At 37.7% G+C, this 16,973-nt stretch overlaps 1 protein-coding gene across 5 annotated transcripts in view; it reads right to left on the reverse strand.

Annotated features, from left to right (window-relative positions):
- Positions 1 to 15,821, reverse strand: part of SHQ1 (SHQ1, H/ACA ribonucleoprotein assembly factor) — a 141,905-nt gene extending 126,084 nt beyond the window's left edge. For all 5 annotated transcript variants that reach the window (XR_005121881.2, XR_005121882.2, XR_005121876.2 and 2 more), the window contains exons 1-4: positions 15,565 to 15,821; positions 5,402 to 5,466; positions 3,795 to 3,917; positions 2,923 to 3,083 (exon numbers count right to left, since the gene is read on the reverse strand). Coding sequence is in view for 2 of the 5 variants with exons in the window: in XM_037492829.2 (XP_037348726.1) it covers positions 2,923 to 3,083; positions 3,795 to 3,917; positions 5,402 to 5,466; positions 15,565 to 15,707 (492 nt within the window). In the remaining 3 variants the exon portion in view is untranslated. The remainder of the gene's footprint in view (positions 1 to 2,922; positions 3,084 to 3,794; positions 3,918 to 5,401; positions 5,467 to 15,564) is intronic.
- Between the last annotated feature and the right edge of the window lie 1,152 nt (positions 15,822 to 16,973).

Consider the following 16,973-nt stretch of genomic DNA (forward strand, 5'->3'; position numbering starts at 1 on the left):
GCAACAGAACAGTTGCTGCAGGGGACACACAAAAGCCCAGCGCAGTGCCTTGTCAGGGAAAGATCAGCAGTAGCTGGCTGTTGCCATGCAGACACCGCAGGACCATCTCTGATATCCAAAACCCCTGGAGATGGATGAGCCTCAGCATTCAGACTCTTCTTTGAAGAGTTTAGGAATATGTATGGTACACATACATATCCCCTATTTTATTTTAACCCCTTTCAAGAAGTATGGAACGGCACCTTATATTCTATTTCTACAGCAAATTTTTTTTTAATATGCACATTAAGTGGGAGTTTTCAAAAAACTCTGAAAAGATTCATACCAATTCAAATTTTGTCACCAAACTGAATTTAAAAATAAATCTACAGTTAACAGCTTTTGTGTTCCCAGTCCTGCACATGTCGGGTTATAAACATGTATCACGAGCAGTATTACTATTTTGTTATCCCTCACAGTTCTTCACATGTATAACCTTTTTTTTCCCTACAATGAAGAAAATATGGTGTTTGCTTCAGCAGCTCATATACACTGAGGAAAATATGCATCCGGATAGTTTACAATAGCAAATTTTCATTCAATTAAAATTTGAAGGGGCCTCCCCGGTGGCACAGCGGTTGAGCGCTTTACTGTGAAGCTGCCCGCAGCCTCTGCAGCACCAGTTCGATCCCCGGCCACCGGGTGAGGGTCCCACATGGTGAGCAGACCTATCCTGCCGCCCGCTGCTCCCCTCAGCAGTGTACTTAGTTTGCCTGCTCTGCTCTCCGCTCTGACTCTGGTGAATTCTCTCGCCCTCCCATGCTTCTGACTGTGCCCAGTGCTGGTATAAATAAATAAATCTTTAAAAATAAAAATAAATAAATAAATAAAATTTGAAGAACAGTTTAGTGATTTTAGACAAGCAAGCTAAATGCTGGAAAACAATAAATTCAGTGGTTCATTTCCAAAGGAGAAACAAGAGGCAAGCAATCAGGAAGGGATACACAGGGGCTTCAACTATATTGGGAACATTTAATTTTTTTTAACTAGGCAACTGGTATATAGGGATTTGGTACATTAGTTAAGACATTCAAGAAGATATAAAGAATATTTCATAATTTTTTTCTTAAATTAACTTAAACTACAATTTCATGAACACTTTAAATAGATGCAAAAACTTATGACTTAACAGGACTTTGGCCTCAGCTCACATGACATCCTTCCTGAATCTTCTCAGCAACCTGACAACAATCCTTCCAAAGGATCTCCTTTTGCCAGCAGCAGCAATTAAGAAGCAAAGTTCCCTGGCCTCAGGAATCACAGACATACAATGCATACTTAGCCTGTGTGACTTTTACTATCCTTCATTTGTAGCTTTAGACAGGCAAATCTAAAACAGATTGAGAGCAAACTAGCTTCCGCCACAGTCAAGCAACTGAGGTTCATGCACTGTAGTTTCCTGTGTAGGCAAAACTGACTCTATTCTAATTACCTCAGGAATTGATTAGAGAGAAGGAATAAATGAGAGACCATAATTCAGCAGAAAAACATCTAGGGTGTCTGAATTATTTGCTCTTAAGAAATTTTGCTCTTCAGCTCCCAATTTTGTTCCCTTTAACAACTCTTGAGAGCATTTGGTATTTTTCAGGGGCAGAGGTCCTTCTATCACCCTATCCGTCTTTCAAAGAGTTTTCATAATGTTCATCATCTTTCATTTCCTAAATTGGGTGAGTGGCTTTATCCCATTTTACAAACGAAACTTACTTGTGGTCAAACAAGTGGTCCAAATCTAAAGAGAGGTAGAAACGGGACTACAAAATAGGTTCTCCACCTTTTGTTGGCAAACTCACATATATCCTATTAAAACCAGCCATACTCTCAACTGATTTAACATCCTCAATCCAGTCAGAGAGTAAAGAAAAAATCTGCTCACTTGTTTCTTTCATTAAAAAAAAAAAATCAAGACTCCGAGTTAGTGGTTCAAACACATTTACCATGTAACATTGCAGGGATCCATTTTTTATGAAGCCACATATGTATAAATTAATCCAAAAAGCTCTACTCTCCGACATTCAATTTTCCTATACAACTAAAAATGAAGTAGAATTTCCTAGATTATTTGAGGAAGAAAGAAAAATGGATGTAATTCTTTTTAGGCTGACAAATGATTGAGTTTTAAGAAGAGATTACATTCAACCTCCAATCAAAGAGAAATAAATAAAAGTGCCTACTGTACCCCCAAGAACTAAGCAATTTGATCAAGAAACAAACTCACTCTCAACAGGATCCTTCTTGGTTTTATATATATTCATAAATATATGTATTTAAATTTTATAAATATATATTTGTATTTATATATATTTTATATAGGCAGACACACACACTTGTATATATAAAACATAAGGGACATCATATCTTAAGTACTTGATACTCAATTTTCAGAAATACAGAACTTCAGGTTTCCCAAGAAATATGAGAAGAAAAGGGCTTCATTTTCATATTTTGGAAACTTCATGTCTAGAATACTGAATGAAGTGGAGAAAACAGAAAATAGCAAGACAATTTATATCTGTAGGCACCAAAAGAACAGATAGTACAACCAGCGCAATAGAAGGAACAAGCATCTGTGTAACACCTGCATACAAGCTGTGATTTGTGTTCAAAACACATCATCTCCTATAACCTTCATACAAAGTCTCTAAAAGTGAGCAGAACTGAAATTAAACTATGTAAATGATAAAGTCCTATATAACAGGTCCTCGAATAAAATGACCTTTGGTTCAATGAGGAAAAAACAATCTCAGCCAAACTTGAACAAACAATGTTATTGAAGATATGCTTTCATTATACAGCATTTCACTTCAAGCCATACTTTTCAAGAACATATATATATGCTAAGTGAGGACTTACTGTACACCAAGATCTTTGAGAAAGACAACATACCTGTAACCTCTGAAATACTCCTGAACGTAAGTTTCCGAATCCATAGTGACACTGTAGATTCAGGGCACTTTCGGATACCTCTTCGTAGGGTGACTGTTCAATTTCCCAATCAAATTCTTCATCATCATCTTCAACACCTTCCTCAGAAACCTCAGAAGCACCTAAATGTGTTAAATACTAATTTTTTCAAAGCTTTGGTAATCTTAGGTACAACTTGGGAAAGAAAATTACAGGAAAATATGCCTACTTCTGTACATCGAAAGACATGTATAAGAGTATGCAAGGCCTGCTATTCTTGATAGTCCAAAATATGGAGCCCAATACAAAGGTCTTCAATAGTAGCAGGATATCTAAAGAATAAATGCAATGAAAGCAGAAGCACCTCAGCTATACATGGATACATCTCACAAAAATGTTAAGCAAAAGAAGCCAGACAAAAAAGAATGCATACTATATGAATTAGATATACAATTCAAAAACAGGCAGAACTGAGGGTAGCAGCTACATTGGCGAGAAGGGAGGGAAGAGGAGACAGGATGGGAATCTGGTGTTGAAAACGTTCCATTTCTTAACCTAGGTCGCGTTCACTTCATGTAACTCATTCCACTTATCTGATTTGAGCCCAAGAGGCTAATATTTTGCCAAAGATAGAGATACAGCTTGGTCCAAAAATATGTCTGACCTACAGATTCAATAGAATTCCTTGTGTCTTTAAATCATATATCACTAAATGTGCTCTTTTCACATGACCTCATCTTCTCACTTGAAGTATTTTATCCAATTTCATATTGCTATATTCCTTCCCCCTAGAAGCACACAGCAATCCAAATATTGTGCTTATCTTTATTTCCTCCCGACTGTGATAAACATACCTACTTCTTCCACAAGTGGTTTTGCAGTTCTGGATTTCCTTGGTGCCAGAAGAGCAGTTAACATGTTCAGTCCCTCAAAATGCTGGCCAGGAGTTTCTTTGGGCAGTCGAATGGTAAAGATCCCTTAAAAATAAATTTCTTTTATATTTGGCTAGATTAAAATACTCAGACTTCCCAAATATATCTAAGAAATATATATGTCTTAGTAAAACATTATTCCATTTCACAGAACTCTAAAATTAGATGCTTATTATAGATTAAGTGAATAAAAATCAAAATAGAAAAAGGCTCAAATATAGTTCTTCAGAACCACTGATTCATCTGTTACCTCTATAAGAAGTGAAAATATTAAGCTGCAAAATACTTTAGTCTTACATAGTCTCACCTTAACCTGCCGATAATATTAAAAGTCTAAGCCGAAACTTTTAAACCCAATGGTATGAGGAGATAATAATTTAGAATTAACCAGTAGCTACTTAATACAATATATTTCTGGAGGTGGGGAAGCAATAGATAAAGAGGAAATCAAGGTATTTAATGGAGAATAATAGCAATTCAAAAATACAGTTTTAAACAATGCAATTATTGCTTAATAAAGTTCTCTGATATCTCAAGAAATAATCCCTAAAGTCTGCCTAAAACAGAATCAAGCTCTATGTTATTTCTTTTCTTTCCTGATTGAGTTCATCAACTATAGATTCTCCTATGAACTCATTACATTACTTACTACTCTCACATTTTGAAAACATTTTATCTCTTTTTAGCATACTATAGTCTAATATATAATTAACTCAAACATTACTACATATACAACATTCCTAAACCCCTATGCAATTTTAAAACTGAATAACTTTGTTTCAACATGCAATTATCTAAAATTAGAAGATTTACTACCTACGAAGGCAGGTTCATTATACTTCACTATTACATTAATTACACTGTGTTTTGGGTTAAAATTTTGTGATTTAACTCTCATCCCATCTCTCCTCCCTTATCCGGGGTTCACTGATGTAAGTAATTACTCATTCATAAATTATGTAAAAAAATACAAGGTGTTCTTATTCCAGATCCAGTGGAAAATCTACTGGCTTCTCCAAAGGGAAAACAAATTGTTTCATGCTTTTCTTAAATGAATCATGAGAAGAAAATTCAGTCTTTAAATTCAATAACCCATGAACAGTTCCTCTTTCACCTACATGTTTTTAAATTTTAAGCTGAAAATTGTACAAGATTTGACTCACAGCCTACAAATTCATCCTTATCTTTTCTAATCAATCACCTCACACTTAACTTTTAAACACTTACTAAGTGTAGGGAAAGTAGGAAATAAAACTTCTAGTAAATAGATCAGCATATTTAACTATTATTAACCAGCATATTGAACTTTACTTTGAAAAATATTATGAAATGCTTTAAAGGACTGAGAAAGTTGTAATTGTCCAGAAATCCACAACTAACAGTCAATGGACATTAAGAAATAATAGAACGACAGAGATAGATTGTACTTACAATATGTCTAAAAGTCCCAACTGTATTTGGAAAGATTATATAGTTAGCCTAACATGAAGAATCCAAAGAAAAATAAGCAAAAGTTCAAAAGGCAATACCTTTATCTGCATCATAGGATCCTTGCTCATTTCCATTTTCCACAATTCTTCCAGGGAGGGTTAATCTGCAGATTTAATACAAAGTTTCATAGAGCCTCCAGATTACAAAGTAGCATAAGCAACCATCAGTGATAGTATATACATATCCACTAAAGTCTATCAGCCATTTTTAAAGGAAATTTCTCAACATTTCTTTAATATTTTATAAACTAAATAACTTAGATTTCTTCTCTAGTCAAGAAAAAAGAAATCATAGATGATTTATCTTTCTGTTTGAATAATCCATAGTCACCGATATAATAGAAACTTAAGAAAAACCACATAAATATGAAGTGTCATTATTGTTATAACACTTACTCCTTCATAAAGAATAAGAATTATTTATATACTTGGTGCCCAACACAGCAGAGGCGCAATAAAAGAATACTAATTGACTTCCAAAAAGACAATGAATGAGAAACAATTGTTTCTATGGGGCAAATGACTACTTAAAATAAAAAAAAAGAAAGAAAGCAAAATTGTTGTTCTCAAATCCCATTATTACTATATGGGGATTTCCCCCTCTTTCATTCTAAAGAAAATGAATTGATTTTCCTGTTTCAACCCGGTACAGTCAGTTTTCTACTGAGACCTCACATAAGAACTTCAAAAAAATTTCTGTGGGGGCTCCCCGGTGGCGCAAGGGGTTAAGCACCGCACTATGAAGCAATCCGCAGCCTCTGCAGCATGAGTTCAATCCCCTGCCAGCCAGAGAGAAACCCACATGGCGAAGCAGAACTCTCCTGTCTCACCCATTGCTCCCCTCAGCAGTGTATTTCAGTCAGTCTGCCTGTTCTGTTCCCCACTCTGTCTCCGGTGAATCCTCTCACCCCGCCCACCCCCACCCCCTGCCATCTCTGGCCTGTACCCCAGCTCTTGTATGCATAAATAAATCTTTGGAAAAAAAAAAGAGAGAGAACCCCCCAAAAAAAGTTTCTGTGGCAGCCTGACAGTAGCTAAATCACTTAAACTCATCAGTATGGTCTGTACAGGCAGGCAGGATTCCTCCCAATTTAAGAGTCTGAGCTGCCTTTCCAAAGTCCCAGGGTTTCACAACTTAGTTTCTTTGATCCTAATGTTTCCTGGAGCTACAAAGCATTCTCCAAAACAAGATCCCTTCTCAGCCCAACATAAGGAGTCAGTATATGGATAAATTAGTTCATTATAATGGTTATACACACTAACATTACTATCAAAATTCAAATCGAGTCCCAGTTTTACCATTACTGGGTATGTATTCATCTTTGGTCTGCTGTAGCAAACAGTATTTTCCAACATGGCTCATCTCACATCACTCTCCCAAACGGTGGGATGGTTTATGTCACTTCCCTTTAAAATTGAGCAGGCTTGTGGAACTGTTTTAACTAATACAATAAAGCAGAAGTGAAAATGTGATTTCTGAGGTTAGGTTATAAACGGTGATATAGTTAGTGGTCCAGCTCCCTAATGGACCATGCCAAGAGGCCAGCCACATAAGGAATTCCTGAGACTACAGCAAAAGAGAGATTCTGTGCCTCCTCGTCACCTCCAGAGCTGGTTCTGCCCTTACTGCTGCAGGTCTAGCCACCATGTGACCAAAAAGTCCTAACACACACACACAAACAGAACAAGGAGTTAAATGATTGTTGCTTTACACTATTAAGTTTGACTGGTTATGCAGCAACAAGATAACTAAAACAATACCCCCTTAACAAACAGTAACACTTTTATTGCACACACAGGTATCAAGATGTAATAAAGACTATGTGCGCCTTATCTTAATACTCAACAACTCTTTAAGGACACTAACACTAATTTCATTTTACAGATTAGTAAATCGAGACTGAATAATTTGCCCAAACTCACAGAACAGTAAGTGTGCTGAAATCCAAAAGTGTCCAAATCCCAAGCCTCTGGTACCCAAGGAATGAATGAGTGTGCGTGAAGACTCTAAAATTGATTCAGATTCCAATCACAATATGATGGAATAGAGATGTTTTCATAAACCTCTCCCATAAACACAATCAGAAAAAAAAATAAAAAGCTAAGGTTTGCTCATGGGAAATTTCAACAGTTCATTGCCAACCTCAGGAACTGGCCCATGGATATTTTACTCAAGGTTGGTTGCTTATCATGGGAACAGAAGAAGGAGAAAGAGGGGGAACTATGGTCAGGGCATCAACCATTCCAGCCAGTAGAACAAGCCAAGAATCAGGCACAAGCCTGAGAAAAAAGATGTAACATATAAAGGTGCCTCTATCAGATTTTCAGATTTCTTGGCAGCTATGCACAAGATTAAAAGACAGTGGAATGACATATTTAAAGTTTTTAAAGATAAAAATTGCCAGCCACTACAAATCCTGCAAAATTATCATTAAAATGATAGAGAAATAAAGGTTTTCCCAGGCAAAAAAAAAAGTTAATTGAGTTTACCACCACCAGACTGAACCTACAAGAAATTTTAAAAGTTCTTCTAAAAAAACAAACAAACACAAAACCTTGATCTAGGTGTTAAAGAGTAACATGGAACCAAAAGAGTAAACAAGAATAACGAGACAAATACAAAATATTAAAGGAGAAAAGAAATCTTTATAGTCACATGATGACAAGTTGATACCTATACAAAAAGGGCTATTATTTGACACAGAAAGTCTGATATAACCCTTATGGTAAACCACAAAACAAAAATCTAGAATAAAGACTTTTCTTTATTCTAGGAAGAAATTAAGAAACCAAGAGAACCACAATCCAAATAAAAAAGAATGGCATTATATCAATAACCACCTTAAATGTGAAAGTTCTAAACTCAACAATTAAAAGACACAAATGACAGGTTGGGCAAAAAAGCATAACCCAGATATGTTACACATAAAAAACACATTTCAAATCTAAAGACAAACAGACTTAAATTGAAAGCCTACAGCAAAATATTTCAAGCCAATAAGAGAGACAAAGAACTACCTTTCTCGTATCTAATAAACTAGACATTCAAAAAAGGTAATAAGGAACAAAGTCAGGCACTATAATGATTAAGGAGACAATTCCTCAAGTTGAACTGTCATTGGTATTTATACACCCAACAGAGATACACCCAAATATATATATATATATATATATATATATATATATATATATATAAAACCTACTAACAGAACTAAAGCAACCATTGACAACACAGTAATAGTAGGATCTCAGTACACCAGTTACATCAATGGATAGATCATCCAGACAGAAGGTAAATAAGTAAATAACAGCCTTAAGTGAAGCTATGCATCAGATGGACTACAGATACCTACAAAGCCCTCCCTCCCAAAAGAAATGAAAACACATTCTACTCAAGTGCATATGAAACTTTCTCAAGCATAGATCATATGCTGGAAAACAAAACATATCTTAATAAATACATCATAATTGAAATTCTATCAAGCATCTCTCCTGAACACAATGGTATAAAGATAGAAAATGAACCACCAAAAAAAAAAAAAAAAAAAAAAAACCCAGAAAAAAGTCAAATATGTGATGACTTAACATATGCTTTTGATAATTTCTGGATCAATGAAGAAATCAAAGAAGAAATTTAAAATTATCTGGAGACCAACAAAAATGAACAGACAAGCTTCCAGATTCTATGGGATGCAGCAAAAGCAGTAGTAAGAGAGAAGTACATAGCAATGCAGGCCCACATCAATAAACAAGAAAAATCTCAAACAAACAATTTAACTTTACATCTGAAGGCACTAGCAAAAGAATAAGTGAAACCAGAAATCAGTAGAGAGGAAAAATAATAAAAATTAAATAAAAATTAAATAAAAAATTAAATAAAAATTAAAACATAAATAAATGGACACTAAAAATATGACACAAAAGATCAATGAAACCAAACTGGTTCTTTGAAAGGATTAACAAAATTGATAAACCCTTGACTAAGCTCACTAAGAAGAGAGAAATGAAATATCTAAAAAATCCCAATGGCATTTTATTTATTTATTTTTTAATAGAGGCATGTTATTTATTTATTTATTTGTTTGTTTGTTTGTTTATACATGCACTGGGTACAGTCAGAAGCACGGGAGGGTGAGAGAATTCACCAGAGCCAGAGCGGGGAGCAGAGCAGGCAGAAGGACCAAAGCACACTGCTGAGGGGGGCAGTGGGCGGCAGGAGAGGTCTGCGCGCCATGCGGGACCCTCCTCCAGTGGCCAGGGAGCAGCCGGGGATCGAACCGGCGCCGCAGAGGCCGCGGGCAGCTTCGCAACCCAGCGCTCAACCACTGCGCCACCGGGGAGGCCCCCAATGGCATTTTTTAAGGCAATAGACTGATCCTAAAATTTATCTGCAACCAGCAAAGCAGCTTGATCCTTTGTAGAAGTATCATCCTGCCCTCGCTCAGCAACTTAGTTCTTCATTGGGCAACCAAAGGGGCACAACAGTCAGAGAGATGGACTAAGACTTTGTATTAGATAAGAGAAAATGGTCTAATCCAAGCAAACTGTATGAAACAACCCTGCAAATAACTGGCCACTAAAGTTGCCAATAAAGGTGCCTGCTTCATCAGCAGAGTGAAAAATACCTCAGTGGTACAGGCCTGGGACTATCGCACTTTGAGAAATTCATCTCATTATTGAGAAAGTCATCAACCCAGCTTCTGATCCAGAAACTGCTTTTCCAAATATAAGAGAGAGATCACCTGGGAATTCAAAATCAACTTAAGGTTTCAGAGTCCTGCCATCATTGTTCTTCAGTAGGCTACTGAAGTACCCAGCAGGTTAATTTGAATACACTAATCCGTGTGCCATCCAACTTAAGAGAGTCACCACCCTGCCCAAAGACATCCAGTTGGCTGTTCAGATACAGGGAAAGAGCACTTAAGGTAGTTTTTATTGCATTTTACAGTAAAATCAGTAAAATACACTGGCTTAATTTGTGATGGCTTTTGTAATAAATTGTCTATAATATGTTGCTTTTGTAATTAAGTCATTCCATCTTTCACTCAGGATGATTGAGAAAAGTGCACATTCACAGATCTCACTGATATGAGAGCCCTTTTGCTCGGGAGTGATACATTAACATGCAGAAGGGATGGGATAGGTGATATTTCTTGCTTCTCATGATGCATGTTTCTGTATTTTAGTGACTTACTGGACAGCTACGAAGGTGCTGAGATTGATAAATATATGCAGGGTCCTTTTGCAATAAAGCTGGTTATAAGTTGATCCAAGTTTTTAATAATGGGGGTTATGTCTGACCGTACATCACTGTGATAGAATGTGGGCTTTTTCAAGGGTGAAGACACAAATTGTAACCACAATGTGACTTAGAGTTTCCTTTAAAAAAAAAAGAGAGAAAAAAAAAAGGTAAGCTTGGCCACTATGCAATCTAATATGTCCATTTAATAAATAGTTATTTCACTAGTTTCATCAGTTTTAAATAAAATGTTTTACAATCACATGTGATGAGGAGTATTGTTATGAAGGTATGTGAAATTTACAGTCCAGTTGGTTTTCCACTAACTAGACTGCACTTGTTTTCATAATGGTAAAAATGCCTTTTACATTTTATATCTAGCTTAATTATTCATTCTACCGCATTTTAACTAACCCTCCAAATGATAATGCAAACACTAATGGATGGATTTTATTTATAATGATTTTAGAATATAAGACAAGTTATTCACACCAACAGCATATATTACTAATATTCTAAACTAGTTGATACAGCTTTGCATTGTATTATGGTTAGTCTCAAAATTAGGCTGAGTTTTTCTCTACCAAAAGGAAACAATACAGAAGTTCTTTTCCTTGTGGTGGTTGTATATTATAACCCTCAGAGTAAATTTGCTATGCACACGGTTCCAACTTATTGAATAACCTCTAAGAGGGTATTGGGTTGAGCTACATCTGGTACACATACCCAGGAAAAATCACTGTAGAGATAGCTTTCCAGTAGTTTTGAAGTTTTAAGGACAATTATTTATATTGACTAAATTTACAAATAAGTATGTTTATGTAACCAAGTGTCAAAAATCTAAAAAACTATATAAAATTAAAAAAAAATAAATTTGCATGAAACAGAAGACCATGATAGGCAAAGCAAGCATAACAGGAAAGAAAAAAAGAAAGAAAAATGGAAGTATCACATCCCCTAACTTCAAGCTATACTACAAAGTGATAATAATCAAAACAGCATGGTATCAGAACAAATAAAAACACACCAATGGACTAGAATGGAAAGTCCAGAAATAAACATAAGCACAGACAGTTAATGTGTGACAAAGGAGCCATCATTTCTCATCAGAAAAAGAAAAGCCTCTCAACAAATGGTGTTAGAAAAGTAGGACAGGGCCTCCCCTGGTGGTGCAGGCGGTTGAGTGTCTTGCTGTGAAGCTGTCCGCAGCCTCCACAGCGCTGGTTCAATCCCAGCCGGCCAGCAAGGGTCCCACATGGTGCAGCTGACCTCTCCTGTAGCGCCCGCTGCACCCCTCAACAGTGTACTTCAGTTGTCTGACTGTTCTGTTCCCACTCATCTCTGATGAATCCTCTCACCCTCCTGCGCATCTGGCCTGTACCCTGCTTCTTGTATAAATAAATAAATAAATCTTTAAAAAAAAAAAAAAAAGAAAAGAAAACTGGGCCTCCCCGGTGGCGCAGCGGTTGAGCACTGGGTTGCGAAGCTGCCCGCAGCCTCTGCAGTGCTGGTTTGATCCCTGGCTGCTCCTGGCCACCGGAGGAAGGTCCCACAAGGCGTGCAGACCTCTCCTGCCGCCCGCTGCTCCCCTCAGCAGTGTACCTCGGTCCTTCTGCCTGCTCTGCTCCCTGCTCTGTCTCTGGTGAATTCTCTCACCCTCCCGTGCTTCTGACTGTACCCAGTGCTTGTATAAATAAATAAATAAATCTTTAAAATAAATAAATAAATAAATAATAGATCTTTAAAAAAATAAAGAAAAGAAAACTGTAAAAAAAAAAAAAAGTGACAGCCACATACCAAAAAATGAAACTAGACCATTATTTAACTCCATGAAAAATTAATTCTAAATGAATTAAAAACTTGTATATAAAACCTGAAACCACAAAATACACAGAAAACATAGGAAATACACCCCTGGGCATCAGAGTTGTATTTTGGGACTCAACCAACTGGCCAAGGGAACAAAAGCAAAAACAAACAAATGGGACATCAAAATAAAAAGTTTCTACCCAGCAAAAGAAACAACTATAAAAACAAACAGGGAACCTATGTAATGGGAGAAGATATTTATTTGTATATCACATATCCAACACAGGGATAATTTCAAAAATATATAAAGAACTCATACAACTCAACAACAAAAATAAACAACCCAATAAAAAAATGGACAAAAGACCAAAATAGGCACTTGTCCAAAGAAGACATTCTCAAGAGACTTATTATAAAGGAAATGCAAATTAAAACCACAATGAGATAACATCTCACCCCTGTGATAAGGCCCACACCAAAGTGACTGGAAACAAATGTTAGCAAGAAAAAGAAACACTCATCCACTATTGGTGGAAATGTCAATAGTTACCCTCTGTGGAAAACGAAATGGAGGGTCCTCAAAACACTGAAAACAAAACTATTTGATCCAGCAACCACTTCAGTGTATTTTCCCAAAGAATATGAAAACACTAATACAAGAAAATTTAAGAACCTGAAGTTCACAGCAGAAATATTCACAATAACCAAGGTGTGGGACCAACCTAAACACCATTGACAGGTGAACAGCAAAGAAACTGCGGCATATATATACTCAATTAAATACTATTCTGCTCTTTAAAAATATGAATAATACCTTTTGGAATAAAATAGATGGATCCTGAGATTATTACATTAAGTAAAATGAATCAGAAGTGAAAGACTACTGAATCGTTTCACTCATTTGCGGAACACAAAAACCAAAGGAAACAAACCGGTAAAGCACAACAAAAATAATTCTTAGACTCTAAAAAAATACAGTGGTTACCAGAAGGGAACACAAGGGGAGGGGGAATAAGGGGAGGTAAGACTGACAAGGGGAGGTAGTGGGCCAAGCTCTAGTGCAGGGTGCATGAAACAAGTGACCTTGTAGAAAAGTGAAGTTGTAATTCCAAAATGATATAGTTAAGTAAATGAATGGCAAATCAGTAAAATGTGATTAAAATAAATAAATAAATTTCACACATAACCTCTAATTTTGTTTTTATTAAAACTCCCAAACCTAAGCTGAGTGGTTTTCCTTTGAAATTTTATTTTATTGTATTTATTTTAAAGTACAATACTACCTCACTTAAGACCTTCTCTCTGAGCCTTTAATGCCTTGTCTACAATATGGACAGATAATAGAACCTACTTTGCAGAACTTTCCTAAAATCAAATGAGATAATCTACATAAAGCACTAACCAGGAGGTGCAGCAGACCTCTCCTGTCTCTCCCGCTGCTCCCCTCGGCAGTGTATTTCAGTAGATCTGCCTGTTCTGTTCCCCACTCTGTCTCTGGTGAATCCTCTCACCCCTAGCACCTCTGGTCTGTACCCCAGTTCTTGTATGCATAAATAAATAAATAAATCTTTTTTAAAAAATAAGCACTAACCTGAAGTAAAAATTCAACAAATGTATGCTACCACCATTGTCTTCTTCCCATTCTGCATATCTTGATTGAAATATCATTGCTTTTGAAAGGCTTTTCCAGACCACTTGACAGAAACACAGATCCCCAGTTATTCTCTATCAGTGCATTTTATTTTCCTTGGTAGCCTTATCATCATATGTAGTATTTTACTTGCTTGTTTATTGTTTTCAATCTTCCACTAGAATGTAAACTACATGAGGCACCACTACATTCCCAATACCAAAAAAAGAGTGAAGTATACACAACGAGCTCAATAAATACATCAGAGGAATAAATGAATAAAGAAAGTACATTCAAGTGGTTGTCTTAAATGAGAGCCTAAAGGCTATCTGAGCAAAACTGGTTGACGTCCAGGGAAAGAATCAGGTTGACTCAAGAGGAAGGTTTGCATTTCCAAAAACACTTCAAGTGTAGTGGTACTACATTTGAATGAGAAACATTATTATGGATTTTACCTAATAGGAAATGGCAGGACAAGACTGACAATGTTCTAGGTAGAAATATCAGGCAGTGCTCCTTGCTAAAATGCAATGGGCCAATAATAATGTCTCTCTCCAAGGAGAGTTGCCAAAGTTAAATGAGATAATACACATTGTTTGTTTGCCCTGCCAGAGGTGAGAGGTGTTAGCTTTTACTTCTGTTGTTGTTAGGGCTCTGTAAGGAGAAAAATGCAAATTGATAAAGTGCTGAAGAGCCCTCCTGAGACATCCGGGACATCAACCACAATTAAGGGGTGGAAACCAGGGAAGAGCAGACTACCAAGAGGTAGAAGTAGGCTAATTTGGTGTCAAGGGGGCCAAAGAGGTGAGCATCTCAGGCATTATGGAGCAATCAGTCAAAAGGAGGGTAAACAGAACGTGAGACTGAGAAGTCAACTGGCCCAGTGGGCTGGTGAGCCAGGACCATCATGGGGCAGGGTAGAGGCAGGAGGATTAAGGTAGAGCGAAAAAAAAGATCAGAAAAAGGAAGGGACAGAAGAGTTTCTGTCCCTGGTGACAGGACAGAAACTGGAAAGTTGACAGGCTGCCAAACACCAAGTTTTTAAAGTGGCTTCGAAATCTCTTTAATATGGGGAATTCGGAAGGTTTAGGAAGGGAATGTGCTCCCGCTGCATCTGTAGCAACTCACACCAGAAAAAGGTCACTTCCTCAGCACCGAATAAGGGGCAGGCATCTCGGGCAGTTGTTAAACCTAAAAGTACTCCCTCGCCAAGTGTGGTGGCGCGCGCCCGTGGTCCCAGCTACCCGGAGGCGGAGGCTGAGACTTCAGGATCGCTAGAGCCCAGGAGTTCTGGCTGGACGCCCTTTGCCGATCGGGCGTCCCCACTAAATTCGGCGTCACTATGGTGACCTCCTGGAGCCAGGGACCACCAAGTTGCCGAAAGACGGCTGTGAACCGGCCCAAGTAGGTTAGCAGTGTTCCCCTCGATCTTTCATCCTCCCTCGACGAGCAGTCATTTGTCAAGTGAAAGAAGGAATAAATCTCCAAAATAAAGTGTTCCTGAAACCAGACACCGGAACTCGCCTGAGAAAGTACGGCTTGGCGTAGAATTTGAAATCGACCCCCTCGAAGTAAACGTCGAACTCGGAGACCCGGGCGTAAGGCACGCGGATGGCGACAGTCAGGAAGTCGGCGTCCTGGCTGAGGTCGAACGCGGGAGTCAGCATCTCCGCGCCGAACTCAGGTGCCCGCGCCGGTCACTCTCACAGTCGCCGCTACCCGGGCACCAAACTGCCCAAGCAGTCCCCACGCGGCGCGCCAGTCCTGTCGCCCACGGCACTTCCGGCTCGAGGCGGAAGTGCGCTAGCGTTGACAGGAAGTCCCGCCCACGTAGGTCTCCATGGGGATGGGACGCTGTTCGTGACCTGGAGGAAAATGTTCGCGGCTAGGTGGCTTTGTAATTCTTGAATTGAACTCAGGAAAAACTTGGAAAACCCGAAAAAAAGCCCCCCTCAGGCCCACCAAGGCTCATTCGAGGTTCTTAAAAGTGATTTTGACACATTGTACAAGTAAACAGATCTGCGTTTGAATCCTTTCTCGACCAATTTCCAACTATAAGAAAACCTTGAGAAAGTTACAACTCATTATGCTTCAGATAGCTCTTCAACAAGATGAGGAAAAAAATAGAATCTGGTCTCATGGACATGTTGTGAGGTTACTGTGAGAGTGTGCTCGTAAAGCTCTAACAACGTGCCTGCCGATTTGTCTTTGCTCAGTGTTGGGAGAGCAGTCACCGCAGTAGTCACAGCGTCATTACTGGTTTTCCTTCGTTCTCACTTGCCTTGTTAACAGTTCTCTAGGTCTTTCTCTGCCGGTTTCTCTCCCCTCTCCTTCTCTGTAATTTTCTACTACTTTCTCTCCTTCCTAATCCACTATTTGAATATTGTGTTCATTTTACACAGCATCTACCCCACTAATCTCATTTAATCTGCACTATCAATTCCAAAGACTACAACTCAGAAATATTAAGTAATATGTCTTACAATTATGCATTTTACAATTATTAGAAAACCAAAGCTCCTGCATTGATGAATTGCTATCCTTCCTTCCCATTTTACTTCTGTTAATCCACCAGCAACTAGAAAAGTCCAAGAAATAGTATTTATTTCATGGTTGCAAATATCAGTGGAAAGGGGGTAAAAGTCATCTCCTGTGACCATCTACCAGATAACCTCAAAAGCCTGTCCAGCCTCCAGTTTTGTGTGAGTCTTGAAAATTAATCGGGACTCAGAAAATTATATTAACAAGAGCAAATAATATTAAAACTTCCAAATAAACAGCACTCTGAAAAATTCTAAGAGTTTTGATAAAGGCAAAATAAATTGTGTGTGAAACAATCTAAAGAGCACTCTTTATACATTCATCCATTCCTTGGGTAGCAAAGGGATTAACTGAATTAATTGCATACTTAACAAAGTACTAGCACTGCACCA

The sequence above is a fragment of the Talpa occidentalis genome, unplaced genomic scaffold, assembly GCF_014898055.3.
Source record: "Talpa occidentalis isolate TD23 unplaced genomic scaffold, MPIMG_talOcc4v2.1 talOcc4.10, whole genome shotgun sequence".
NCBI classification, from domain to species: domain Eukaryota; kingdom Metazoa; phylum Chordata; class Mammalia; order Eulipotyphla; family Talpidae; genus Talpa; species Talpa occidentalis.